The sequence below is a fragment of the Phascolarctos cinereus genome, unplaced genomic scaffold, assembly GCF_003287225.1.
Source record: "Phascolarctos cinereus isolate Bilbo 61053 unplaced genomic scaffold, phaCin_HiC Scaffold_5;HRSCAF=322, whole genome shotgun sequence".
NCBI lineage: Eukaryota > Metazoa > Chordata > Mammalia > Diprotodontia > Phascolarctidae > Phascolarctos > Phascolarctos cinereus.
Window position 1 is genome coordinate 30,916,113 of NW_027555958.1, and position 27,601 is coordinate 30,943,713.

At 49.9% G+C, this 27,601-nt stretch overlaps 1 protein-coding gene across 3 annotated transcripts in view; it reads left to right on the plus strand.

Moving 5' to 3' along the window:
• The window catches only part of MYO1C (myosin IC), a 45,249-nt gene that overhangs the window by 1,444 nt on the left and 16,204 nt on the right, over positions 1-27,601 (plus strand). The window contains exons 1-14 of one of the 3 annotated variants that reach the window (XM_021007015.2): positions 30-285; positions 20,298-20,456; positions 20,580-20,695; positions 20,995-21,193; positions 21,363-21,443; positions 22,067-22,246; positions 22,418-22,516; positions 22,875-22,988; positions 23,087-23,158; positions 23,843-23,962; positions 24,202-24,284; positions 24,816-24,921; positions 25,101-25,181; positions 25,630-25,721. In XM_021007015.2, the coding sequence (XP_020862674.1) occupies positions 20,331-20,456; positions 20,580-20,695; positions 20,995-21,193; positions 21,363-21,443; positions 22,067-22,246; positions 22,418-22,516; positions 22,875-22,988; positions 23,087-23,158; positions 23,843-23,962; positions 24,202-24,284; positions 24,816-24,921; positions 25,101-25,181; positions 25,630-25,721 (1,469 nt within the window). In that variant the 5' untranslated portion in view covers positions 30-285; positions 20,298-20,330. Of the gene's footprint in view, positions 1-29; positions 286-14,481; positions 14,620-20,297; positions 20,457-20,579; positions 20,696-20,994; positions 21,194-21,362; positions 21,444-22,066; positions 22,247-22,417; positions 22,517-22,874; positions 22,989-23,086; positions 23,159-23,842; positions 23,963-24,201; positions 24,285-24,815; positions 24,922-25,100; positions 25,182-25,629; positions 25,722-27,601 lie in introns of those variants that run through there. The other 2 variants (XM_021007014.2, XM_021007013.2) reach the window with 2 other exon arrangements.

Consider the following 27,601-nt stretch of genomic DNA (forward strand, 5'->3'; position numbering starts at 1 on the left):
GTGTTTGTGTGTGTGTATGTGTGTGGGCGTGTGTGTATGTGTGTGTGAGTGTGTGTGTGTGCGCGCGCGCGCCAGCTCGCGGATCCCGGGGAGCTGGCCGGGATGACGCCAGGCGGAGAGCGGCTGTCCCCCGCCGCCGCCGGGCCCTGGCTGGGGGAGTGGCCGGGCCGCTGACTCTCGGAGCCGGGCGCCCGAGCTGCAGGACACTGCGGCGGCCCCCAGTCCCAACCTCGCCCCGGAGCCGGACCTCGCCGCCCGCCGCTGCCAGCCAGCCGCAACAGCCGGGTGGGTACGAGGCACAGGGGGGAGCGGGCTCGCTGGGGCCGGGGCCGGGGGGCTGCAGGTGATCGTGGGGAACTTCCGGCCAGGGGCTGCGCCGAGGGAGCAGCCACGCGGGCTGGGGCAGCGACGGCTGGGTGCAGGGTGGGCAGGGCGGGAGCTGGCGGGAGCGGGGGTGGTGGGGCGCGCCTCCTCGCCCGCCAATGTAGGGGAAAGTGCGCGGGGCAGGCCACGGGGTGGGGTGGGGTGGGGTGTGGCGGACTGCCCGTCCTACCCCGGGCTGGGGACTCGATGACCCAGACCCTCCACTTGCCTGAGCAACTGCCAGGCGGGCCTTGGCTGGATCCTCAGGGTTACCCGACTCGTTGGACTTAGTGCCACTTTCTAGACTTAGTTTTCTGGCCCATAAAATGGGAGATATGGGAGATGCCAGGGGCCTGGGGGCCTTTCCCTGAGAAACCAGTGAGCCTTGGGCTCTCCCCTTCATCCTTCTTTCCTCTACTCCAATCTGCTGGCTAAGTCTTCCCTCTTTGCTAGGCTAAGCTGGTTTCCCAGCGTCCCACCTGCCCCCTGGCTATGCTCTCCCTGTTTCTTCCAGTCATCCCATTCCTGCCAAACTTCCGCATCCTTTTTTCCTCCTCAGGTCTCTTACCTCCATTTTTTATTCCTTCTCTATCTCCCTGTCCACCTCCCCTGCCACCGCTTCTTGCAATGGCTCTTCTCATCAAGTTATTCCGCCCTCCAGTCATTGAATCAGGGAACTATGGGATGGCTATAAGAGTTAGAAAGGCCCTCAGAGTCCATCCTCATCTGGTGCCCTTCAAACTTTGAATCTCCCAGGCCCCGCCCCCCCAATACCTGCTGCACAGGGCTCTGCCCATCCTCAGTACCAAATAAACACATTGAAGCTCTTACAGAGAAGGAACCTAAAGCCCAGAACATCTAAGTGACCTGTCCATGGACCCACAACTAGTTAGTAACAGACCACCCACAGATGTGGTGCAAAGGGGAGATCCAAGTGTGAATCCTGCCACTGGTGCTTCTTGGCTGGCCTGTAATCTCTCTGAGCTTGACTTTCTTCCTTCTTGAAGCACCTACCTTGGGAGACAGGGTGGCTTAAAGGATAGAAAGCTTCAGAGTAGTTCAGGCTCTGATCCATACTGGCCCTGTGACCCAGGGAAAGTCATTCACCTTTCCTGGGGACTTAGTTTCCTCAACTGTTACTTGAGGAGGTGGAACTCAAAGACCTCTATGGTCCCTTTATGGATCTAAATCTATGACCCTATGGAACTAATGGGACAGTTAGGTGGTGCAGTGGGTGGAGTGCTGCATGAGTTCAAATCCAGCCTTAGATACTTACTAGCTGTGTGACCCTGGGTGAGTCACTTAACCCTATTTGACTCAGTTCCTCACCTGTAAAATGAGCTGGAGAAGGAAACAGCAAACCACTTCAGTATTTTTGTCAAGGAAACCTCAAATGGGGTCACAAAGGGTTGGATAGAACTGAAATGATTCAACAACATGGAATTATCCTCTTGGTGGCCCCAAGCAACTCTCTAAAACTAGAAATTTTCCAGGAAGATGCTGATCCACATTGGTAGAGGGAGGGGGCTTCCTCACTGGGAGCCCTCCCTCTTCCTACCTTACAGAGTTGATACAGGAATGGAGATAATGGATGGAAAGAGATGGGAAGTAGTCCTTGGTCCTGTGATTTTATTGCTACGGAGAACTTCTGGATGATGAAACTGCATGTCAGATGGTGCAGGTTAGCACCTTCTTTGCTGATTAGCCTTGGAACATTGCCTGGTGTGTGCATTGAGAGATCAGATGACTTACCCAACCAGTTAGTTAAGTGTCTGGAGGACTGGAACCCAGATCTTTCTAACTCAACTGCTAGCTTTCTTAACCTTTATCCTCCACAGCCTCTCTCATATGCACAGTGCTTCCTAAGATTTAAGCCATAAATGTCAGTTATTACTATTCCAGAATGTCAGAGATGTCTTCTAACCCAGACTCTTGTGCTATATTTTGGGTACTTCTGTTACAAAGAGGGTACCAGTCACTTGTAAAATCCTTTCCCAATGTCATCTTCCTTCCATGGTCCTGACTCTGCCCCCCACCACCACCACCTCCCTCACCCACAGGCTGGTTCCCTTGCCTCTAACCTTTCCCCGATTACAGTGATTTACCCCTTCCAACTATGTTGGAGGAGGGAATGTGCCTGTGGAGTTATCACTGGGGCCTGGCCTGGGTCCAAGAAGGGTTTGAAGAGGGGACTGGACCACAGGGCAAATAGGTTTCCACTCCCTAGAGAGAGATGGAGGTCTCTAGCTCTGGTCAGCTGTCTTGCCCATCCCTCAGTGCCTCCAACATTCTGTCACTAAGGCATCTCTGTTCTCTGAGACACCCAGAGGCATGAGGGGAGGGAAGAACACTAAGCGCTCTTGGCCTGGGTATAAGACCAAGATACTTCTGGAGAAGGGGATGGGGAAGGTCACTGACCTCTCATTATTCGTCCTCTGATAGTAGGGGACTGGCTGTGTCAAAAGAGCTAGGATTGGTTTGGGGAAAGAGTCAGAGGGCAGGAATGCCTACTTTACTATAAAAAAAATCCTCCTGATTTCATCTTTTAACTTTGCTATAAAAATTCCCCCTGATTTCATCTTTTAACTCTTCCACTGACATACATACTTGCTGTGTCACCCTAGGCAAGTCACTAAGACTCTGTGTTGCAGGGGTGATGATTTTTTTGGTAGAGGGAGTTGTCCTACCTAAGAGTTCCCTATACCAATGAAATCACAAGCCCAGCGTCTAGTTCTGAGTGCTAGGCACTGGCTGACAATGGTAGAACAAAACCTACCGCCTGTCCCGGGAGCCTTACCTTATATTATGGGAAAGCAACACGTGCACTGAGAAGTCAATCCAAAATTAAATCCAAGGTCATTTTTGAGGGGGTAGAAGGGGAGACAGCACTAACAAGCAGGGTTATCAGGAAAGGTCTCTAGATATAGTCAGGGAGGGTGCTCAGGGAAGAGATGACTTGTTCATTTCTCTCTACTCCATTCACTCTAGTTGAATATTGAAGGGAGATGGGGATTTAAAGAGGTGGAGAAAAGGAGAGAGGCATTTCAGACATAGAGTACAGCCTGGGCAAAGGCATGGAAGTGGGATGAAGAATGTCAGGTAGTGGGAATGGCAAGTAGGTCAGTTTGGTTGGAACCTAGAATCTAGTCCCAATCACTTGATCAAAAATCCCTGTAATAACAATATTTATATAATGTTTTGAAGGTTTTTTAAATTGCATAATTTGTCAAATCTTTCTATTCTTTTTTTTTTTGGCTAGGCAATGGGGTTAAGTGACTTGCCCAGGGTCACCCAGCTAGTAAGTGTTATGTGTCTGAGGTCGGATTTGAACTCAGGTCCTCCTGAATCCAGGGCTGGAGCTCTATCCACTGTGCCACCTGTGTGCCACTGGAAGGCCATTTGCTTAACTCTGCCCTGTAAGATTTGCAAAGCTCCATATGTATGTCATCTCACTTGATTTCTTGTGGTTCATTTGTGTCCAGCTCTTCCTGACCCCATTTGGGGTTTTCTTGGCAGAGATACTGGAGTGCTTTGCCATTTCCTCCTCCAGCTCATTTTACAGATGAGGAAACTGAGGCAAACAGACTTGCTCAGGGTTACACAGTATTTGAGGCTGAGTTTGAACTTACGAAGATGAGTCTTCCTGTTTCCAGGCTTGGTGCTCTATCCACTGCAGCACCACCTAGCTGCCCTGTTTGATCCCAGCTTCTGCTTGAATACTTTGAATGAGGGGAAACTCACTACCTGTGAGGCAGCTGCTTCTACCTTGGGACAGTAGTTCTTTTTCCCTATATCAAGGGGAAATATGTCCTGCAGCTTCCACTTGTGGGTCCTAGTTCCTACCTCATACTGAGAATTCATGTTTCAGGAGCTATTTTACTCTCTGCCATAGGTTCCTAAAGTAAGCAATACTTTGAATGATCCAGGGGGGTGGTAGTAGCCTTGGATGCAATTGGGGGTTGTTGAATAAAAATAAGGGTTAACCTAACCTAAACCCAGGGAGGTGCTGAGTAATTTTTAAAGGGGGCAGTAGGCCAAATAAGTTTGGGAACCTCTGTTCCCTGCCTTACCATCTACATTCAGTCCAATAACACCCTCTCAACATACTTTCTAGCTTTAATGTATTACATGTTTGAGGAACCATCCCATAGGGAAAGAGACAGTACTGTTCAAAGGGAAAATGGTAGGGGTGGGGAGAAGCTAAGAGGTTGTGGATACTAGTGATAATCAGGCTTGGGGTCTAGACCTTAGGGTTCTAGAGCTAGAAGGGACTTTAGGAGTCATCCAACCCACTAGCCTCCCCTCATTTTGCAGATGAGGAAACTGAGGCCCAGAGAGCTTAAGTGGCTAAATCTTGGTAGAATTTGTAGCTTACATTTAAGTGGCATTTGAATTCAGGCCCCATGAGTCCCAAATTCAAGACTAGGTTGAGTTTCTTTCCACTACACTATGGATGGAAGGTGTCAGAAGAGTCACTTGTCTCCTCTTTAGTGAAATCCAGGTGCCTCTTTGGGGGACTCAGGAGTCACGGAATGGTAGGTTTTAGAGTTGAAAGGAACTTTAATTACTAGGGAATAATAATGAGAAATAGTAGATGGAAGTCTGCCTTTTGAGTCAGCAGTCCTATGATCCTATGGATTCGACTTTTTTTATCCACTTAATGTATTTTATTTTTTCCAATTCTATGTAAAGATAGTTTTCAACATTCAGTTTTATAAGATTTTGAGTTTCAGATTTTTTCTCCCTCCCCTCCCCCCTCTCTAAGACAGCAAGCAATGTGATATAGGCTCTACATGTACAATCATATTAAACATATTTCCATGTTAATCATGTTATAAAAGAAGAATCAGAACAAAAGAGAAAAGCCACAAGAAAGAAAAAACAAAGAGCAAATAGTCTGCTTCCATCTGCATTCAGACTCCATAGTTCTTTCTCTGGATATGGATAGCATTTTTCATCATGAGTCTTTTGGAGTCAAATGAATTCAATTTTGAGTACCTACTATGTGCCAGGCATCGTGCTGGGTTCCAAAATAAGCCATTAAAGAGTCTTTGCTCTCACAGAGTACACATGCCATGGGGGAGGAAATAACAGTTTTACAGATATTGGGATTGTGGATACAAATGTTGGTATCAGAGATACAAAATCTATACAAAGTAGTTTCTGGGAGCAAGAATAGTCACTAGGTAGCACCATGGATAGGGCACTAGACCTGGAGTCAGGAAGACCTCAGAAGCTAGCTGTGTGAACCTGGACAAGTCACTTAACCTTAATCCATTATATTATCAGCTCCTTGAAAGATGGGATTGTCTTTTGCTTCTTTTCATACCCCCAACACTTAGCACAGTGCCTGGCATATAGTAAGCATTTAATAAATGTTTATTGGCTGACAAACATCTATCTGTCTTAGTTTCCTTAACTGTAAAATGGAGATTATAACCTCCCAGAGTTGCTAAGAGGATAAATGAGATAATATTTGTATAGTGCTTTACACACCTTAAAGCGCTATATGAATGCTACCCGTTATTACTAGTAATTATTAACAATAGGAGATCAACGAAGCATACTATTTGCTCTTCTTTTCCTTCTGTTTTGTTTTGTTTCTTCTTTCTTGTGGCTCCTCCTATTGGTTCTAATTCTCCTTTACAACATGACTAATGTGAAAATATGTTTAATAGGAATGTATATGTAAAGCCTATATCAGATTGCATGTTGTCTTGGGGAGGAAGGCAGGGAGGGAGGGGGAGAAAATTAAAAACTCAAAAGCTTATGGAAGTGATTGTTGAAGACTAAAAATAAGTTAATAAAATAAAAAAAAACAATAGGAGATCGGTGAAGGCCTCTTCAAGGAGATGATACTTCAGCTCAGAGATGAAGGGAACTAGATCTCCTAAGAGACAGAAGTAAGCAGGCAGAGCATTCCAGACCTAGAAGACCACCGTGCAAAGTCAGCAGAGGAGATATTGTGTATAGGAAGGAACTAAGTCAGTGAGTTTGGCTGGAGTATAAATTGCATGATGGGAGAATAATGTGAAATCAGTCCAAAAAAGTTGGTTGGCACCAGATAGCAAATAACCTTAAATGCCAAACAGGCATTTTTGATTCTGTCCTGGTAGCAGCTTCTTGGGCAGGGGGAGTGACTTGGTCTGACCTGGCTTTGGTGATAGTCATTGGGCAGCCAGGTGGAGAAAAGGCTGGAGAGACTGTAGGGGAGACCAACCAGGAAGCTGTTGCAATTGTCTGTGAAAGAGGTAATGAGGGCAATGGAGGCTGTGTTGGTGAAGACAAGGGGAAATGATTTGGATATCAATTCTGACTAGGTACAAAAGGCCATTCTCTGCCTTATTTGTAACCTGGACTTAATCACTGAATGGGTATTGCCTCAGTCAAACTGAGACCTGTTAAAGGCCTTAGCTTGAAAAGGCCAAGGTCTCCCACTGCATCTTGGGCCATCTCTAGTTGTCCTGATCTGTATCTGGCCACTGGACCCAAATGGCTCCAGAGGAGAGAGGCAGACTGGTGATGTTGCACCGCCCTCCCTCCCTTAAATCCAATTCACTTGCAATTCACATCACCTCCCTGATGTCATGGTTCTTTCTGAGAATGAAAGACAAACAGCAAGGCTTGGCAACAGATTGGGTGCTGAGGGTGAGTGAGGAGGTGAGAATGACTCCCAGGGTGTGAATCTGAGTGACTCAAAGGGCAGATGGTGATGACATTGCCCTTGACAGAAACAGGGAAGTTGGGAAGAGGGATAGATTGGGGAGGAAAATAACAATGAGCCCCATTTTGGCCATGTTGAGTTTGGTGTCCCTTTGGGACTTCCGAGAGGAGCAGTTCAATGAGAGACCCAAGTGCAGAGGAGAGATGAGGGCTGGCTATGTGGATGTTGGAGCCATTGGACCAGTGGTGACTGATGAGATCACTAAGAGAGAAAGTGTAAAGAGAACAGGGCCCAAGGCAAAGGTCTTCAATACGCCCTTAAAAAGGTTGGGCTGTGTGCTGATCCAGCCAGAAAGACCGAGGCCTGATCAGACAGGAAGAAGAAATCCAGAGAGAACAGAGACTGGAAAACTGAGGGTGGAGGGAGGGGTTAACAATATGAAGCCATGCTTGGAAAGGTCAAGAAGGAGGAGGACTGGGAAAAGGCTACTGCATTTAGCAATTAAGAAATCTTTAGAGAGCAGTTTCATTCAAGTAGTAGAGTTAGAAGCCAGACTGAGCTTGCCAGGGTTTGGGAAGTGAGTGTGAAATGAGGAAGTAGAGGCAACCAGAGCAGATGACAGCTTTTCCTAGGAGTTTGACAGTGAAAGGGAGGAGGACAGTAGTTTGAAGGAATAACAGAGGTTTTAAGGATGTCAGCAAGGCAGGAACCTTCAATGGGTGGAGACAGATTGAAGATTAGGGAAAAAAAAAAAGAAAGAGGGGATGACTAAAGGGGCCAGTTGATGAAAGAGAAAAGAAGGGATGGGATCAGGGGCACAAGAAGTGGGATGGGTTTTACATTTTTTTTTTTGCGGGCAATTGGGGTTAACTGACTTGCCCAGGGTCACACAGCTAGTAAGTATCATGTCTGAGGCCAGATTCAAATTCAGGTCCTCCTGACTCCAGGGCTATCCAATGCCCCACCTAGCTGCCCTTGGGATGGACTTTATTAAGGAGAAGAGCCACCTCTTCTGAGCAAAGAGAGCAAAGAGACCTGAGCAAAGGAGGTGAGAATGAGAAATGATCCTGAGAAGATGAGATGTGAAGAACTTGGGGGAAGGAGGGAACTGTGTGACCAGGGGTAAATCACTTCACTTCTGGGTCTCAGTTTCTTCATCTATAAAATGAGGAATGTGTGTGTGTGTATGTAAATATAATTATAAATAAAATAAAATATATAATGTACATAATAAAATATGCATAAAATTTTATTCTCAGAAAAAAACAGTATGAGGTGTTATTATTATTATCCTCATTTTACAAAGAAATTGAGATCCAGAAGTGAAAAAATATATATATGAAATATATATATCATAAAGCACTACATAAATGTTAGCTATTGTCCTTAACAGAGAAGCAGTATGTCTTAGTGGACAGAGAAACAGGAAGTCCTGAGTTCAAGTGTTATTTCTAACATATGTTCTGGGAGCTGGGGAAGTGACTTCATCTCTCAATGCCCCAGGCAACTCTACACCTGTATGTTACAGAAATTTCTCATCTGCGTCTGAAGTTTCCACACTAGATGAAATCATATGTCCTGATCAAGATAATAGATACTAGCTGCTGTTAGCTGTACCTAGTGTGCTGAGCTTTGACATATATTATCTCATTTGATGAGACAGCTAAGTGCCAAAGTGGAAAGAGCGCTGGACCTGGAGTCAAGAAGACCTGAGTTCAAATCCAGCCTCAGACATTTACTAGCTGTGCGACCCTGGGCTAGTCACTTAACCTCTATCTGCCTCAGTTTCTTCAACTATAAAATAGGATCATAATAGCGCCTACTTCTCAGGGTTGTTGTAAAGATCAAATGAGACAATATTTGTAAAGTGCTTTGCAAACCTTAAAACTCCATAAATGCTAGTTATTATGATAATTATGTTATCAGGTTCATCACCATCATTACGGCAACCCTGTGACAGTATTATTTCCATTTTCCACAGAAGGAATCTGGGGCTTGCCGGGGCTATGTGGCTTGTTTGTCACCAGAAATCAAGTCTGCATCTCTCCTGATTTGGGTCCCAATGCTGTTTCCAGCTGCCTGTCCATCTCGAGATCATTAGTCTAATCACAAGCATTTCTTAAGCCCCTCGTGTGCCAGATGCTGTTTGAGGTGCTGGGAATGCAGAGGCAAGCGGTCCCCATTCTACAAAGGAAAACCACATGACCCATAAACACAACATAATTGTGGGGACCCTAGCAGCTTTTGGGGGGTAGTCCAGAAAGACCCCATGTAGAAAGTGGCTCTTGAGCTGAGCTTTGAAGGACTTTTAAGGGAGGAAGTCAAGAGGAAGCCCATTCCAGGCATGGGGACCAGCCTTTGCATGGGGAGATGCCTGCTGTGTGTGAGGAGCAGCAGGGGGCCAAGACTCTCTGCAAAGTCTCAGAAAGGGAAAAAGATGCAACAAGTCTGCAAAGGCTGGCTGGAGCCAGATTGGGAAGCCATGTCAAGAGGAAGAGTCCAGCCCTGCCCTCCCCCATTTTTACAGAGAAGGAAATTGAGGCCTAGAGTGGGGGGGGTGACTTGCAGGTTTGAGCAGGCAGGAAAGTAGCAAAGCTGGGGTTCAAGCCCAGTCCTCTGGTTTGGCTTTCAGCTCCATTTTGATGACAGGGTCCAGAAGCTGGATAACCAGCTATCAGGCAACTGATGGAAAGGATTCTTGCTTTGGGAGGGTATCTAGCTGTAGGAGCTCTAAGATTCCTGGGATCATAGGACTTTAGAGCTAGAGCCTAAAGAGGCCATCAAGGCCATCTTCATCTGATAGATAAGGAACTGAGGCCCAGAGAGAAACTCAGATCACAAAGGCAGTAAGCATCAGAAATGGGATTTGAACCTAGCACATCTGACTTCAAAGCCTGTGTTCTTTCACTATACTGCGAAGCCGCTCTAATATTCTTTGATCCAAGGATCCTTGGTGATCATAGGTGATGAAGTGAATAGAGAGCTGAGCCTGAAGCCAGGAAGACTCATCTTCCTGAGTTCAAATCCAGCCTCATTCACTTTCTAGCTGTGTGTGACCCTGGGCAAGTCATTTTACCCTGGTTGCCTCAGTTTCCTCATCTGCAAAATGAGCTGCAGAAGGAAATGGCAAACCACTCTGGTATCTTTGCCTAGAAAACCCCAAATGACTCACAACAACAAACTATAGCACGCCTGGAGCCCTTTCTGGTGCTTGGAATTGGGGTTTTGGGGGGACAAAAGCTGTGATAGGGTAGTGGATCTGATAGAAGAACCTTTTAGGGGCAGCTAGGTGGCGCAGTGGATAGTGTCGCAGTGGATAGAGCGCCGGCCCTGAAGTCAGGAGGATCTGAGTTCAAATGCGGCCTCAGACCAAACGCTTGACACTTACTAGCTGTGTGACCCTGGGCAAGTCACTTAACCCCAATTGCCTTAAAAAAAAACAAACCTTTTAATTGGTGATGAGGTTATCGAATTGGCTGCTGCTTACAAAGTCTGTATAAAGGTACCTCCTGGACAGGGCACTGGACTTGGACCTGGGTTCAAGTCCTGCTTCAATCACTTACTAGTATATGACCCTAGGCAAATCCACTTTACCAGTTTGTGTCTCAGTGTCCTCATTTGTAAAATGAAAGAATCAGACTCAGATGCCTCTGAGGCTCCTTCTAGCTCTAAATCTCAGTTCCTGTATGATCCCTCTCCCTAAGCAAGAGAGCCCTGAATGCCCCTCTTGGAAAATTGGTAGATTTGGACTTATAGGACCTGAATTCAAATAATAAACAGCAAATGTTTCTATAGGACTTTAGGTTTTGCAAAGTACTTTATGTGATCAATCTGATTCAATTAAACAAGCATTCATTAAACACCTATGTGCAAGGTACTGTGCTTGACGCTGGGAATACAAAGGCAAAAAAGAAAATAGCAAAACACTCCCTATCCTCCGGGAGTTGAAAGGTATTATTATCTTTATTTTACAGATGAAACCTCTGAGGCTGCTAAAGGTTAATTGACTTCCCCAGTTTATCCCCCTCCACCTCTTTGCTCTCTTTGTAAATCATTTCTGCTCTTTGGTCCTCAGTTTCTCGTCTGTAAAATTAGAATAGCACTAGATGCCCTCCTATGGACTTCCCCAAGTACCATCTAATGCAGAAGGCGTTCCCTGGTCACTCCAGCTGCTGTGCTACCTCCCCCCCCGCCCCTTGAACCTGGTACTTATATGTTATTCTCTACTTAATATGTATACACTATTTCCCCCTCCCCCCAGCTTGAGAATGTAAGCAAGATGTGCTTAGATTTTGACTGTTATGTAGAAAGCCTAGCACACAATAGGCGCTTAATTGATGCTTGCTGATCGCCTGGATGACTCCAGCTCTGAAGCAGCCCTCTAGATAACTAACCCCATCCCTTCCCCACACAGTCCTCCATCCTCTTCTTCCCAGAGAGTCCCTCCACCTACTGCTGTGTCTGAGCTACCCAACCAAAACCGACTAGAAGCAGCGAGGGCTGCCGCAGATGTGCCCGGGGCGGCTGTGTGGCAGAGAGGAGAGGCCAGGACGAAAACCCACCAGCAGCACTCACTCCCTGCCCTCCTGAGCTTACATTCTATCATCACTGCCACCTGGGCTCCTGGCCTGCCTGAGAGCCAGAACCTAACCCAGAGGACTTGGTCTCCCGTCGTCTTCTTCAGTCTGGGGTCCGTACTTTATTATTTGGGTGTTGGGGAAGTTCCTGAAAATTCCAACGAGAGTTTCCTCGTGGCACCTGGGGGCGCACGACCTGGGTGTGGGTTCTGGGCCTCTCCCGAGACTGGTGATCCGTCGGGGTGGGAATCCCGGGAATGTGTGCTATCCCACCCCACCCCCGTCTTTCCTTAGCAGGAATCCCTGTCCTCAGACCCCTACCCCCTCTCCCTCGTGGAGGCGGAACGCTGCGTGACGTTCCCCCCTCCCCCTTGGATTCCCCTCATTCCATCCTCTTGACGCGGGCTCTGGGACCTGCCGGGCTGCGGAGGTGGCGGGGAAGGAGGGGTGAGACAGGACCGGACCGGCCGGGTCTGGGGGGGCTCCTTCCTCCACTCTCCGGTGCATACCCCCGTTTGACCGGTCCTCCAGGCTTCCGCTGCCTTCTGGACTGTGGCGGGCGCCTCTGTCCAGCTCCCCACCCTACTACCCCGGGAAGAAGCTCCGCCCACGAAGGCGGGAGGAGCGGGGTGGTCTCAGGAGGAGGAGTCTGAGCCCTAGGGGGCGGGGCCCAGAGACTGGGGTCTAGGTTGGGGGAAGGGAAGAGGTTCAGGCTCTTTCCCTTGGGTTTGTGCAGGAAAAGGCAAAGTCTCCACCCCCCCCTAAAGATCTTTGCTGACTTCCTCTCGACTCCCCTTCTCTCCAGCCCCAGCCACCACGTGGCTCCTCGGCTCCGTAATTAACTACTTTGGTGCCCCAGTTTGTAGCAATTACCTTCGGAGCGTAGAGGGTCAAGCAGCCTACAGACTCCCCACTCCTATAGCTGCTCTTGTGGGGACCACCCACTCCAGTCCGGGTCAGCCAGTCTGGTGCAATGGGGGAGAATGTGTGGATTGTGGGCAAGGGTGTGTGTGGGAGATGGATCGGGCGCAGGCCAGGTCCTGGCCTCTTAGGGATAAATGACTGCGGATGAAGTGTTCTGTGGGTGAGAATGAAAGCTGAACTGGGTTCAAATTAAAATTCTGCTTCTTGTTTATCCGTGTGACCTTGGACAAATCACTTGCCCTCCGATCCCCATTTATAAAATCGTGGGTTCGGAGTACGTGATGTGTATAGTCTCTCTTCCCTCTGAATCCTGTAATTCTTACTAAGCTAAGCTGTCTGGGCGAGTTCCATCCCCCTTCTCCATGAGACCATTCCTTCCCCCCCCCCCTTCCTGGTTCTGTCCTGTCCTTTCTCAGCCCCGCCCATTCCCCAGCTGCGTTTTCTATCCCCTGGCTCCATATCACCTCACCATCCCCTTGGTGTATGTGTGTGGAGGGGGTTGGGGGAGTTGTCCCCCATCTCCCAGCTGTCAACCTATTTCCACCCTACTGGAAGTTAACTCATCCCTGGGTGGCCAGTGATGCCTACCTGGGCTCCCTCCCCCAGGCCTGTTGTTCTGCTGCTAATTAGCCTCACCTAAGGGGAGCCCTGTATCTGTTGTTCTCATCACCCCAGTCCCCCGAGAGCCCCTTGTTGTCCTAGGCTGGGGTGGGGGAGGGGTAACTGAAAGTCAGCAAAGAAGCCCAGAGCACACTGTGGCTGGGTCTGTAGTGAAGGCTGCGTTTTTGGGTTTTGATTTTGAAGGGATAACTGGAGCTGAGCATGAAGGCAGCAGGATTGAGTGAGGGCTGGGACCTGAATACACACCTCCTTTTTGGCCTAGGAGACTGCCGAAGGAGGGGGATTTAGGTGGCTGTGGACTTAAAAGGGGAAGTGGAAGGGGGAACATACTAGTTACTCTGGAGAGTGAAGGGAGCTTCGGAGGAGGAGGGTTAGAGCTGAATAGACGGAGTGTGTGTGTGTGTGTGTGGTGTGTGTGGTCGGGCCAATCCCTTCATTTTACAAATGAGGAAACTGAGGGTCCGAGAGAAATGACTTGTCCAAGGTCACGCTGCTAGTTAAATGCTACACATAGGGCTGGCTGCCTTTCTTTGACCTCAGGCCAAATCTTAGATTGAAACTCTGGGCTTTCTGGTCAGTGGGGTGCCCAAATCGCTACCCACCCTCATCTCCCCATCCCGGGGAAACGCGAGTGAGCCTCCCCAGGAATTCTGCTCTTCCTTCTCCCAACCCACTGTGGATTGAAGGGTGTCTGGAGTCTGGCTGGGGGCGGGAGTGTCATTCTCCCTAGACACGTCCCCGCCCCCTGCTCCGGCCGCTCCGGTCCCTATTTGGACATTTCTATTTTTAGCTTTTTCTCTGAACTCGACGTGGGGAAAGGGGATATCCAGAGGGAGATTTTCTTTCCTTCACTATTTGAGGACGAATAGCCCAACTCATATAGCGACCCCCTTCCCAATCCTTTCTAAAATGTAGCGGTCTAGACTAGGGTCCGGAAGTGAATTCCTGGTCCGCGTAGACTCGACTGCCTCCCCGGTTCCGCCTCAAATGGTGTGGAGCTCGCCCCACCCTGGAATCTACGGCTCTCCTGGAAAACCTGACTCAGGCGGAGCCCCTGCCCGGGGGAGGGGCCGAGAAAAAGGGGAGGGGGGCTGTGAGCTCCGCCCCCAGGGTTTTGGGACGAGGGAGCCCCTCCTCCCCCATGCTCTGAGGGGAAGTGGGGAGGCTCGCGCGTGTCACGTTGCCCCCCAGACCCATCTCCCCTCCCGGGGTTCAGAGGCCTTGGCCTCCGGAGCCCCTCTCTCCTACCCCACTGGGTCTCGTGGGTCGCTGTCTCTAGGGCGGGCGGGGGAGGGGGGGCAGTGGGCGGTCCAGCCCCTCCCTAGCTGACACCGCCCGCCTGCCCTCCCTCCCTCTCTCCTTGCCCTCCCGCCAGTGCCAAACACCTCTGGTGAGCCGAGTGGGTGCTTGCGTGCGGGAAGCGGCCCTGGCGGACGGCCTGAGGGGGTCAGGATGCGGTACCGAGCATCGGTGAGCGGGCCGGGGGAGGGGCCGAGGAGGGGGTCCGGGGAGCTTCCCTCCCCAGTCCCCATCGCCAACCCCCGCCCCAGCTCCGTAGCTTGGGCAGGAAGCGGGCGGGGCCCAGGAATTTCGGGTGGAAAAAATGTCCCGGAAAGTTGTAGGGAGAGGGTGGGGGTGGGGAGGACGCCCTGGGCCCGGAATGGCTGAGGCCGAAACTGGGGGCGCCCCGTGGGAACCCCTCTCCCCGACTTTTGCCCTGCACCGTCCCGGTGCCCAGCGGCTGGTAGTAGGCTACGACCTTAGCTTTAGGCCAGCCTGGGGCTCGCTTGTCTGAGGAGGGGATTGCTTGTTCCTCAGCGCTTGGGGGGCGGGAGTCCTCAATTTCCCAGCTGCTTCCAGGTCCAGATGTGCACATCTTTCCCTACTCCAACTTCCCGGTTAGGTCAGGGGTCACTCCTTTTAGGAGGCGGACAGAAGTAGCTTGTGCGTCCTGGGTTACACCCTTTCCTCTATCGCCCAGGCGTTTCTCTAAACCTGTCTCCCAAAATCTAACTGAGTGAGAAGCCTCCCTCCCCCCCTAGAAGGAGGGGTTCCAGGCCTCTCTCCCACTCACTCCTACCTTATTTCTCTCCCCCTTTCCCTCTTGTCTTCTATTCTCTGGCCCATGTGTTTAGACCGGTAAGGGCCATTCCAAGTTCTTAGAAGTTCTATCCCTCCATTTGTCAGATGAGGAAATTAAGGTGCAATGACTTGTCCAAGGTTACACTGGCAGTAAGTGGCAGTTAGAATTTGAACCCAGGTCCTGGGTCTCCAAATCCAGAGTTTGTGGGAACTGCACCTCTCCTGCTCCCTGTGAGCCCTTCAAGGCCTGCCTCGTGAGGATAGAGGCAAAGCACCAGGTTATGTGGTGCATCTCTGTTGGCCCCTGGCTGGACCCTGGTGCTTTCTGCTGGCCCTCGGGGCTTGGGGGTGGGCTGGGAGGCAGCTGTTCTTTCTGATGAAATAGCCTCCAGGGCTGTTACGGGGCACCTGTAGCCTGTGTGGGGGTGGTTACAGACTGGGCAAGGAAAGCTTGTTGAGTCAGATCTAGGCTTTCTAGGGGAGCCCCTCAGGGAGGAGAGATGCCCTGGGAAGGGCAGCTGGCAGGGTGGGGCTTCTCACCTTGGATGCATACATAGTGGGGGAGAAAGTGCAAACCTTTTAGGAGGCTTTTCCTCATTCCCCCAGTTGTGATGGCCTCCCAGATCACTGTATCCATTTTGTATGTATAGCCTGTGTTTCTCTCTGGTCTATCTTTTCTGGATTCCCAGGGCCCAGATTCCCTGATATTCATTTTGTATGTAGTTTGTATATAATTCTCTATGTGTGTTTTTCCTGATATTTCCAGGGCCTGTTACTGGGGTATCTAGGTAAATACTGGTGGTCTGATGGATCTGTGAACATCCCCATCCCCATTTCTGGAGGACAAGGACTGTTTTCATTTTGCCTTTGTCTCTCCTGCTTGTCTGACTTATCCAAAGTGCTTACTAAGCTGGACTTTTATCTTCCTTATCCCTGAACTCCAAGTTCAAGTCTCCTGCTTAGGGAGAGGCTCCCCGGGTTTGGTCCTCAGGAATGCTTGGGGGAGGTCAAGAGAGAGGAAGTTGCCTCCCTCTTTGGAGGCTTTAACTTCACTGCACTTTGCATCCATCCTGAATACCTGCCCAAAGTGGCTCTTATGTCTAGGGAGGCCCATTCAAGGAATTGGAGAGAGCTTCCTGGTGGGAGAGGGATTAGCTTTGTTCTGATGGTCCTCTCAGAAAAGAATCAGGAACCCTGATAGGGGGAAGATGCAAAGAGACCGATTGAGGCCTGATTTGGGGAGGGAGGAAACTTCCTAACAGAGCTGCTCAAGAGGAGGTCACCACTGGCTGCCTCTGGAGGTCACGGGCTCTAGCTCCTTGGAGGTCTTCAAGGACAACCACTTTTCTGGTATGTCAGGGTGACTATGTCAGGCCTTGATGAAACAAGATGGTCTTTAGGGTACTTTTCAATTCAACAGACATTTATGAAGTGCCTGCTGTATGCAAGGGAGCATGATACATGTTGGGAGAACAAAGGTCTCCAACGGAGCTCACATTTCTATAGCATATTCGAGTTGACAAAGAGTCCACAGCAATCCTGTACAGTAGCTGAGCCGCTGAACTTGTAGTAACAGGAACTGCGTTCAAATCCTGACTCTGCCACTTCCTACCTGTGTGGCATTGGGCCCAGAACAGCGGAAAGGGCTCTGGATGTGATGTCAGAGGGTCTAGTTTTGAATCCTATGACTCTGTCATTCCATCTGGGGCAAGCCACTTTTCCTCTCTGGGTCTCATTTCCCTCCTCTGTCAAGAGAGAAGGTTGGATTAGATGACTTCAGAGGTCCCTTCCAGCTTGAAATCTGTGATCCTGTGATTATACCCATTTTACAGATGTGCATATAAGCTGAGGCTTAGTCAATGAAGTGACTTGACTACCATTGCACAGCTAGGAAGTGTCAAACCTGGGACTTGTACAGTCTTTGACTTAAGTCCAGTGCTCATTCCCGCCATTTGAGGACATCATGATGATTGTAATAATTGACATTTATATGTCATTTTATGGTTTGTAAAGACCTTTGCATACATTATCTCATTTGAGGATCACAGTCCCTGTGAGATAGATACCATCTCTAGAGATATTTATCCCTGTCTTACAGATGAAGAAACTGAGGCTTGGTGACATGGGGTTCACTATGACTACATAAGTCATAGATTTAGAGCTGGCAGGAACTGGAGAGGCCACTGAATTCTCTCCCTCATTTTCCAGCGAAGGAAACTGAAACCCCTTGTCCAAGGTCACCCAAATCGTAAACAGCAGAGCCTGGATAATACTGCCTTCGTGTCCAGAGCTCTTCCCAGCATGCCACGCTTCCTCCAACATGTGTTAGTTTTGTGTTTTCCTCTAAGGAAGTGTCGAACATAGGGTTCAAACCTGGATTTGTCCTGACTTCAAATCTCTCTGTCCGTTACAGTATACCATGCTACCTCAATAGAGCTTTTCATCTGGTTGGAGGAGGGGGAAATGAGTAAACAATTAACCGTAATATAGATTGGAAGGTGGTTCCATTCATAGAAGTCAGAGCTGGGGAGGCTACAAGGCCTCCAGTGGGGCCTTGAAAAAAGGGTGCCAAGAGGTGAGACCATTCTAGGTGCAAGGGTTGCCGCTGGAAAAGGGGAGAAGGCAGGAAAGGCTGAGCAGCCCAGTTTGACTGGAGTAGAATGTCCCCAGTAGACAGGACCATGACAGCACTGGCTGTCCCCTCTCACAATTGCAATAAGCTTCTCTTCCCACCTCAGCCCATCCTCTGCTAGTTGTCCGAGGTAAGATTCAAACTCAGGACTTCCTGACCCCAGATCCTGCAGTCTCTCCGCCATATTGTTTCACATTGGCATTGTTTGGAGCCAGAAAGACTGCCTCAGCTTGTACCTCTGACCCGCACTATGTGACCCTGGGTGAATTATTTAACTGCCCGGGGCTCTGGGCACCTTTCTAACACCAGATATTGGAGGGACGGTGTTTCGCCTTGTGGGAACTTGCTATAGTAATGACATCATCATTCAAATTCCATCTTCTGCTGGAAGCTTTCCCCAGCCCTTCTTAATTCCAGTGCCTTCCCTTCACTAATGACTTCGTACTTGTCCTGGATATAGCTTGCCTTGTGTATATTTGTTTGCACATACTCTCCTCCATTAGATTATAAGCTCCTTAGGGGCAGCTAGGTGGCGCAGTGGACAGAGCACTGGCCCTGAAGTCAGGAGGACCTGAATTCAAATCCGGCCTCAGATCAAACACTTGACACTTACTAGCTATATGACCCTGGGCAAGTAACTTCACCCCGATTGCCTAAAAAAATTTTAAAAAAATTAAAAAAAAATTATAAGCTCCTTGAGGGCAGGAACTGTCTTTTGCCTTTTGCATCTCTAGTGCTTAGCACAGTGCCTGGCACATAAAAGGTGCTTAATAAATGTGATTGATTGATTGATCACAGATCTGATCCTTATCCCTATCACCAGTATTTTTCTTGAATTTCAAGTCTGAGGGGGCAGCTAGGTGACACAATGGGTAGAGTACTGGCCCTGGATTCAGGAGGACCTGAGTTCACATCTGGCCTCAGACACATAACCCTTACTAGCTGTGTGACCCTGGGCAAGTCATTTAACCCCAATTGCCCAACTGAAAAAAAAAACACAACAAAAACAACAACAACAAAAAAAAAGAATTTCAAGTCTGACCACATCACTGCACTACTCAGTAAACTCCGGTGGTTTCCCTCTAGTCAACTACAAACTTCTGTTTGGCATTCAAGGCCCTCAACAACCTGGCTCCAACTATCTTTCCAGCCTCATTCTACATTACTCCCCTCCACAAACTTAACAATGTAGCCAAATGCTGTATTTGCTGTCCCCATGCTAGAATGCATCCTCTTCTCCATTCTGTTAGCATGGGAGACTTTGAGGCAGGTGGGTCGTGTAGAAGCTGGAGAGTGCTGAACCTGGAATCAGGAAGGCCTCGGTTCAAATCCTGTCTCAAATGCTTAGTAGCTATGTGACCCTGGTCAAATCACTTCACCTCTCTCTGTCTTAGTTATATATGTGTGTGTGTGTGTGTGTGTGTGTGTGTGTGTGTGTGCGTGTGCGCGTATACATAGGTGTATATATGCACACATACCCATATGTGTACAGACATATGTGCACATAGACACAGGTATACGTGTATGTATACCATATGTGTATATTATGTATGTATACTTTGCAAACCTTAAAGGCCTTCATAAATATTAGCTATTAGAATACCAAGTTTTGGGGGCAGCTAGGTGGCGTAGCAGATAGAACACTGGCCCTGAAGTCAGGAGGACCTGAGTTCAAATTCGACCTCAGACAAACACTTAATACTTACTAGCTTTGTAACCCCAATTGCCAAAAGAAAAAGAACTCCAAGTTTCTTTCAGAGTTCAAGTCAAAGGTCACCTTCTCCATGTGGCTTTTTGGGGTGCCCCCAGTTGCTAGTGCCTCCACATCACATTATCTTGTATTTAGATGTTTATTTTGCATAGAATTCTACATGTGTGTGTTGTCTCCTCTGATGGAATGTAAGCTGCTTGAGTCAGAGACTTCCTTACCTTTGCCTTGTATCCCCAGCACTTAGCAGTAGTAGGTGCTTAATAAATGTCTGTTGAATAATTAACAGACAAGGGAGTAAGATTGTGGAGGGCCTTGGGCCTCTATTTTGTTCAGTGAGCACTGGGGAGCTGTTGAAGGTTCTTGATCCAGGGAGTGATGTCTGTGTGTGAGTGTGAGATTATCTTGACGACTATAAGAGATGAATTGGAGAGGGGAAAGGCTGAGGTCAGAGAGACTGAGAGTCGGTTAAGAGTCTTAGTCAGAGGCTCTGAGGGAGCCAGTGACACTCGACATGGGAAGGAGGAGACACTTCTGAGGCAGAATCAGTCCCTTACCCCGCTGGGCACTCCGTGGATGCTGGTATCCCCCCTTCTCCAATGATCTTTATCTCCCCAGGCTTCCTCATAGATGACACCTTCATTCCCATGTGGTGAATACCTTGTCTCCCCCGACCTCCGTCCCTGGAGCCGGGCTCTGACAGACCTCTCTGATGTTCTTCCCCAGGCTCTCGGTAGTGACGGAGTACGGATCACCAGCATGGAGAGTGCCCTGACTGCGAGGGACCGTGTTGGGGTCCAGGACTTTGTGCTACTTGAGAATTTCACTAGTGAAGCTGCGTTCATCGAGAACCTGAGACGGCGCTTCCGTGAAAACCTCATCTATGTAAGACCCCAGGGAATGAGAGGGGGGGTGAGGGTGGATGGGTGCCTGGGGACCTGAGGGCAGGGAGGCTACAGGAGCATTTTGGAGAACCCTCACCTTCTCGTCCTGTCCCCCCTTCTGCAGACCTATATTGGACCCGTGCTGGTCTCTGTCAACCCTTACCGGGACCTCCAGATCTACAGCCGGCAGCACATGGAACGTTACCGGGGTGTCAGCTTCTATGAGGTTCCCCCGCACCTGTGAGTGACCTCTCTGGTTTCCAACCAGTGTGACCTTTCCTGGGTACTGACCTCCTGATTACATAGACCTGGAACCCCTAACCCCTTCACCTCCCTTATGTCCCCTTCCTGGGTGACTGTCAGTAAGTAACTTCCTGACCTGTGATCCCCCAGCCATCTACCTGTGAACCCCGCCCACAAATTCCACCTCCCCCCATGGGACCCCCATTCCCTCACATTTGCTCCCCCTATGTCCCCCAGTCTGACCTTCCCCCCCCAGTGTTTCCCCCACCCCCAGTCTGACCCCCACGCCCCTTTAGGTTTGCTGTGGCTGACACGGTGTACCGGGCGCTGCGCACGGAGAGAAGGGACCAGGCTGTGCTGATATCCGGGGAGAGTGGGGCAGGCAAGACTGAGGCCACCAAGAAGCTGCTGCAGTTCTATGCTGAGACCTGCCCTGCCAGTGAGCGGGGAGGGGCCGTAAGGGACAGACTGCTCCAGAGTAACCCTGTGCTGGAGGTAGGGGGGACTCCAAGGGCAGCGGGAAAATGGTGGCCTGGCGGGGTGGGGGGTGGGGGCTAAGGAGCAGAAGCTGTAGTGGGAGGACGTGGGGTCTGGGAAAGAGATCACTGATCTCCAGTAGAGGGAGACTTTTCCTCTAAAGCTCCTCCCCTTTCTCCCACCCCAGGCCTTTGGAAATGCCAAGACCCTTCGAAATGACAACTCCAGCCGATTTGGCAAATACATGGACGTACAGTTTGACTTCAAGGTATGGGGGGTGACCAGCAAGGGTACTGATGGGGAGGAGCGTGATCTCTCTTGGGGATATGGTGGAAGATGTTCTCACTTGGAGCTCGCTGCCTCTTCTTACTTCCAGCTAGACTGGAAGCTCTTTGAGGGCAGGCACACTGTGTAATAGACCAAGTCCTGATCTCAGTGAATGAATGAGGGAGTACGGGAGTGAACCTAAGCTCTCCACTCTTCTCTCTTCTGTTCCATATCTCCTCCACCTTTCTCTGGGGCTTTTTTTTTAGTGTGTGTGAGGTAATGGGGTGAAGTGACTGGCCCAGGGTCACACAGCTAGTAAGTGTCAAGTGTCTGAGGCCAGATTTGAACTCAGGTCTTCCTGAATCCAGGGCTAGTGCTCTATCCACTGGGCCATCTAGCTGCCCCACTCAGGGGCTTTCTTGATCCCCTCAAGATGCCAGCATCCTCCTCCCTCCAATCACCCTGACTCTCTTGTATATGCGCCTCTATTTCCCCATCTGTCAAATGAAGGCATTGGATTCGGTGACCTCTCAGGTCCCTTGGCTCTAAATCTCTGGTCCTGTATAAGTGCCCATTATCCCCTGCTTCTGGCTCTAACCACGTCTCCCATCCCCTGTTCCTCAGGGGGCCCCTGTAGGTGGACACATCCTCAGTTACCTCTTGGAAAAATCCCGAGTCGTTCACCAAAATCACGGGGAGAGAAACTTCCATATCTTCTATCAACTGCTGGAGGGAGGGGAGGAAGAGATACTTCGGAGGCTAGGTCTGGAGAGGAATCCCCAGAGCTACTTGTACCTGGTGAAGGTGAAAGGGGGTAGAAGAACAGGACCGTGGGAATGGGGCTAAGAGATACCCACAATTCTTTTCTGTTACTGTGGCCATCCAAGCTGTTAAACTTGGTGTGAGGCTGGGATGGGGGATGGGAGGAGGGGGGAACTCTAGCAGAGGCTCACTCTTCCCCTACCCTTCCTGCAGGGTCAATGTGCCAAGGTCACATCCATCAATGACAAGAGTGACTGGAAGGTGGTCAGGAAAGCTCTTTCTGTCATCGACTTCAACGAAGATGACATCGAGGTGAGGAGGCCCAATGGAATGCTCCCTCCCCCCAAGCCCTGCTCTTTTGCCTGGAATTCCCCTGCTTCCTGAAACTCCCTTCTGCTTGTGATCACTCTTCCCGCCTTCCGCCTTTGCTCATGACCTCCCTTGCCCCTTGTTTCCTCCTCCTCCTCTTCCTCTTCTTCCTCCTCCTCCCCCCTGCCCCCAGTTCCCTCACTCCTTCTCTTCCCCCGCCTGCCTCTGGCTTCCTCCCTTCTGCTTCTGACATCTTCCTCCTCCTTCCCCCCTTCTTCTGGCCTCCTCCTCCCAATGGCCCCTGTCCCTGGCTGCCATGGAACCCTCAGCCGTCCCTAATGGGGGCCCTCCCTCTCCACAGGACCTGCTGAGCATTGTGGCCAGTGTGCTGCATCTGGGCAATATCCACTTTGCCGCTGACGAGCAGAGCAATGCCCAGGTGACCACAGAGAATCAGATCAAGTACCTGACCCGGGTAAGTGAGTGGCCCCAGTGCCCTGAAGGGAGGGGAGATCAGCTTTGGCCTCGACGTCAAGGTTGAGTCCCTGACCCTGCCATGTTTCCTGTCGGCAGCTGCTTCAGGTAGATGGCTCTATGCTGAAGGAAGCCCTGACCCACAGGAAGATCATTGCCAAGGGCGAGGAGGTGAGAGCAAGAGCGACCTTTTACACTTTTTGGTCATGGATAGCCCTTCACTGAGCACCCATTACGCGGATGGCGCCTCAGGATTGTCCGGGGCACTTTTCTCAGACGTTACTGTTTCACCTGATTCTCCTAGGCACCCTGTAACATACGCAGGGTACAAATTATTCACTATCCCCGTCTGCCTGGAGAGGTCAACTGAGGCCCAGCCAAGGTCACCCAAAGCTGGGTCTGGATCCCAGCGCAAGGGATCTTTCTACTCGACTGAGTTGTACTTTCTAAATGCTCTGCTGGGGAGCAGGGGGTAGTAGCATTCCACTCGGTTGTGGCTGCGTCCTTATGGATGTCCCGGCCACAACCATCTTCGGGGAATCTGTAGCCTCCTGGGCTGTGGGACAAGGGTGAAGAATGGCTGATGGAAGGGCCAGCAAGGCAGAATGGGTGGAGAAATGGCCTGCGAGTCAGAAGAGGTCTGTCTTACACATCCCAGCTACATGATGTTGGGAAAGTCACTTTCCTTCTCAGCGCCCCAAGGAATTCTAAGACTAGAATGTGAGAGGGTGCCTCACTAGAAGCTCCCTTCCCCAAAGAAGGTCTGGGCCAAAAAAAGAAAAAAACAGAGTGGAGGATGGGGAAGGGGGGGGGGAGAGCACATCCTCCATCTATCATTCACTTGTCCTTGTCCAGCTCCTGAGCCCCCTGAACCTGGAGCAGGCTGCATATGCCCGAGATGCCCTGGCCAAAGCCATCTACAGCCGCACCTTCTCCTGGCTGGTGAATAAGATCAATAGGTCACTGGCTTTCAAGGTGAGGCTGCTCCTGGGGCCTCCTTCCCAGCTCATTACCCTATCTCCCACCTCCCCAAGCCCTGCCAAGCCCCGCCATGACTTTCCTCACCACCCCCCAATCCATCAGTAGGAATGGGATTTGTCCTGGTTCCTAGAGATCAGCAATCTATCACTTGGGGAGTACCAGGGGAGCTTTAGCACAGATGCTTTTCTCTGAGCTGGGCAGTGAATGAGTGAGCGATTTTGGTTCCACTTTAGGACCCAGAATTCCCCAGCTGGAGAGGCACCACCGTCCTGGGGCTGGTGGATATCTACGGCTTCGAGGTTTTCCAGCACAACAGGTCGGTGCTGTCGCAGCCCACCTCAGCCCGCCCTTTATCTTTGTCTTTTTCTCTTCTCCTCAACTTTGACCATCTTTCTGTGTTCTTCCCTTCCCGTCCCTTCCATCCCCTCCTCATTCCCTTCCTTACTCCTTGTCTTTCTCATTTTCTTCTCTTCCTCTTTCTTCTGACCCATCTCGTGTTTCTCTCACAAACACCCTATTTTCTCTAAGTCCCTGCAGTCTTCTCCCTGAATCCGTCCCCCAGCATCTCCCATTGATTGATTGCTCTGAGGGTCGCCCCCATAATTTCCCATAGTTCTTCCCAGGGTTCTGCAACATCCCCATTTGGTTACTCCCAGCACGGACTCCCCAGGATCATCCCTCATCGGTCTCACTAGTGTTCTTCCACTGGCCACTCTCCTTCTCTCCCCCAGCATCTCCCACTGATTCCTTTCATAGTTTCCCCCATGAGTCCCACTGATAATTTTTGAGGTTCCCCTCCATCTCCCATCAATCTGTCTTTTTGGGGGGCCTCTTTCTGTCTCTCTAGCTTTGAGCAATTCTGCATTAATTACTGTAATGAAAAGCTGCAGCAACTCTTCATTGAGCTCACCCTCAAGTCAGAACAGGAAGAATACGAAGCAGAGGGTATTGCTGTGAGTAGGAAGCCTCTCGTGGTTGACCACTGGTGCATCGGCCCCAACTTCTCTGCACAGGCTGTGTCCTCTGCTGGGTGGGCGGCGCGACCTGTCAACGTGGTTGGGGTGTGGGTGCATGTCCCCAGTCCCCAAGGAGGGAGTTAACCTGCCTCGTGTGTCCCTTTGTCCGGCCACAGTGGGAGCCAGTGCCGTACCTCAACAACAAGATCATCTGTGACTTAGTGGAGGAAAAGTTCAAAGGCATCATCTCCATCCTGGTGAGGCTCTGACAGTTAGGGTGGGGGAGGGGGCGCCATGGGCCCAGGATATGTCAGCCCTCTTTCCTTCCATTGCCCTAAAGCTTCCATGGCCAAACCGGGGGGACCGTCTGAGACTGAGCCAAGAGCAGGGTGTGGAGAAGGACCAGGGCAGAAGGAGGGGGGGGAGAAAGTATTTGGGGGCTCTTGTCTTGGGTCTGGAAGGGGCCGTCTTTGGCTCTTCCTCCTTCTCCTGTGTGTCCTCCCAATCAGAAGAGCATTCCTTCATCCCCTTCTTCCCCAGTGTCATGCGATGCTCCCCTGTTTCCTCCTCCTGGCCTCCCTTTCATTCCCGCATCTTATGTCCCGTGGCTCCCCACCATATTATCTGTATCCATGATGGTTTTATGTGTCGCACACACCCCTCTGTCCTCTCTGCCTTTTACTGCCGCTCTCCCTTTCCTCCCAGGATGAGGAGTGCCTTCGCCCTGGGGATGCCACAGACCTGACCTTCCTGGAGAAGCTTGAGGACACGGTGAAGCACCACCCACACTTTGTGACGTGAGTGGGTCGAGCTCCCAAGTGCCCATCAGGACTCTTGGCTTGGCCTTCCCAGTGTGCCACGCTGGGCTCTTTCCCCTCCCAAACCCCAGGATTTCTGGACGAGAAAAATGAGGTCCCATGGGCTCGGTGTTTGCACCAGGCAAGCTGCCCAGTAACCTCCAAATGCTGCCCTCAGATCTAGAGTGGGGCAGAATCTTAGGCACAAGCTAGTGCAGCTCCCCCATTTTAGAGAAGAGGAAATTGAGGCTCAGAGTGGGAAAGGGACCTGCCCACATGGAGTGGAAAGGGACCCCAGGCTGGGAGTCAGGACCCCTGGGTTCAGTTCTGGCATCACCACCGACTCATCCTTGGGTGAACTTGGATGAATCATTTTTCCTTGTGAGCCTGACTTTTACCATCTGTAAAATAAGAATTATGTTCCTTTCCCTTCTGTGAAATGGAGAGGTGTAAATAAGATATTGGCTTTAAAAGTCTTAAAGCCGAGACACTAGTGACCACAATAATGGTAAAAAGAAAACATTGTCACGAGTGAGCTCTGTCCCGGAGAGCACATGAGGAAACATCCTTCTCTCTACTCAGAGAGGTGGGGGCCTTCAGGTTCAGAATGTGGCATGTGCCATCTTCCTGGGTCTCTGTTGCTTGACTCTTTTTCTTTATTATAAGGGAGAGTTCAGTGGCAGTTAGGACACCTTGATAGACTAGGAAGCGATTGAGGTGTAAAAACAAAAGCTATCACTGAAACTTAAAAAAATAATAATAAAGCTAACTCGCATTATACTAAATGCTGGTGGAAGCCCCTATTTCCGAAGCAAGGGGGATGTCAATGCCAGGCCGGGAACAAACAGAAGCAGTGATAAGGGAAGAGCTCTCACACTGGCTTGGAATCCAAAGAGCCGCCTGAATTTAAAATGTAGGAGGTCAGAGGGATTTTAAAACACCAGCAAAAAATCAGATTCCCAAGAGAACTGCAAGCCTTCATCCCCTTTTCATTTCCTATTTATGTAAAAGTTAATGGGTCAGTGTCTGCTCTCTCTTCTCCAAGTAAGACATCCTCTTGTCTGCTGCTCGTAAGTTACTTCCTCCTTCGGAAACTGCTGCTTGTTCAGCTCTCCCAGGTTCTCTTATCAGATGTACCAGTGACTTGTTGGGTAACTCTGAGCAAGTCACTTAACCTCCCTTACCTCAGTTTCCTCATCTGTAAAAACAGAGGGGAGACAACAAAATCTGAAATAAAGAAAAATGCACAGAAGAAACAGATGACTATGTACATGGACTGCGGCTGTTTAAAGGAAAAAATTCAGATGCATGAAGGGGAATTCTCAGCATGAGAACTAACTCACATCACCACCAATCTGTGACTTAAGAGCCTAGGAAGCTGCACGTGGAAATTAAGTACTTCCCCGAGGTCACACAACAAGAGTTAGATTGTAATCTCCCTGAGGACAGGAGCGGTCTTTTGCCTCTTTTTGTATCCCCAGTACCTAGCTCAGTGCCTGGCACACAGTAGGTGCTTACTAAATGTTTATTGGTTGACTGATTGAAAGGGAGAGATTTGAAGCCAAGGCTTTCTGGACTCAGTACTTTATTCGTTAAGCCAGGCTGGCTTAGTAAATAAAAATGTGATTTGCCCAAAGTCGGAGGATATGTTAGTGACAGAGCCAGGAACGAAATCAGGTCTGACTCCCAGCCGAGGGACACATTCTTCTACACCATAGGCAAGTCACTCACTTCTCTGGGCCTCAGCTGCCTCATCTATAAAAATAAAGAGAGGTGAGTCAAAATCTGAAATAACAAAAAAATGCATAGAAGAAGCAGATGGGGAGAGTACATGGGACATTATTACTTTGGTAACATCAAGATGGACTTTTTTTTTTTTA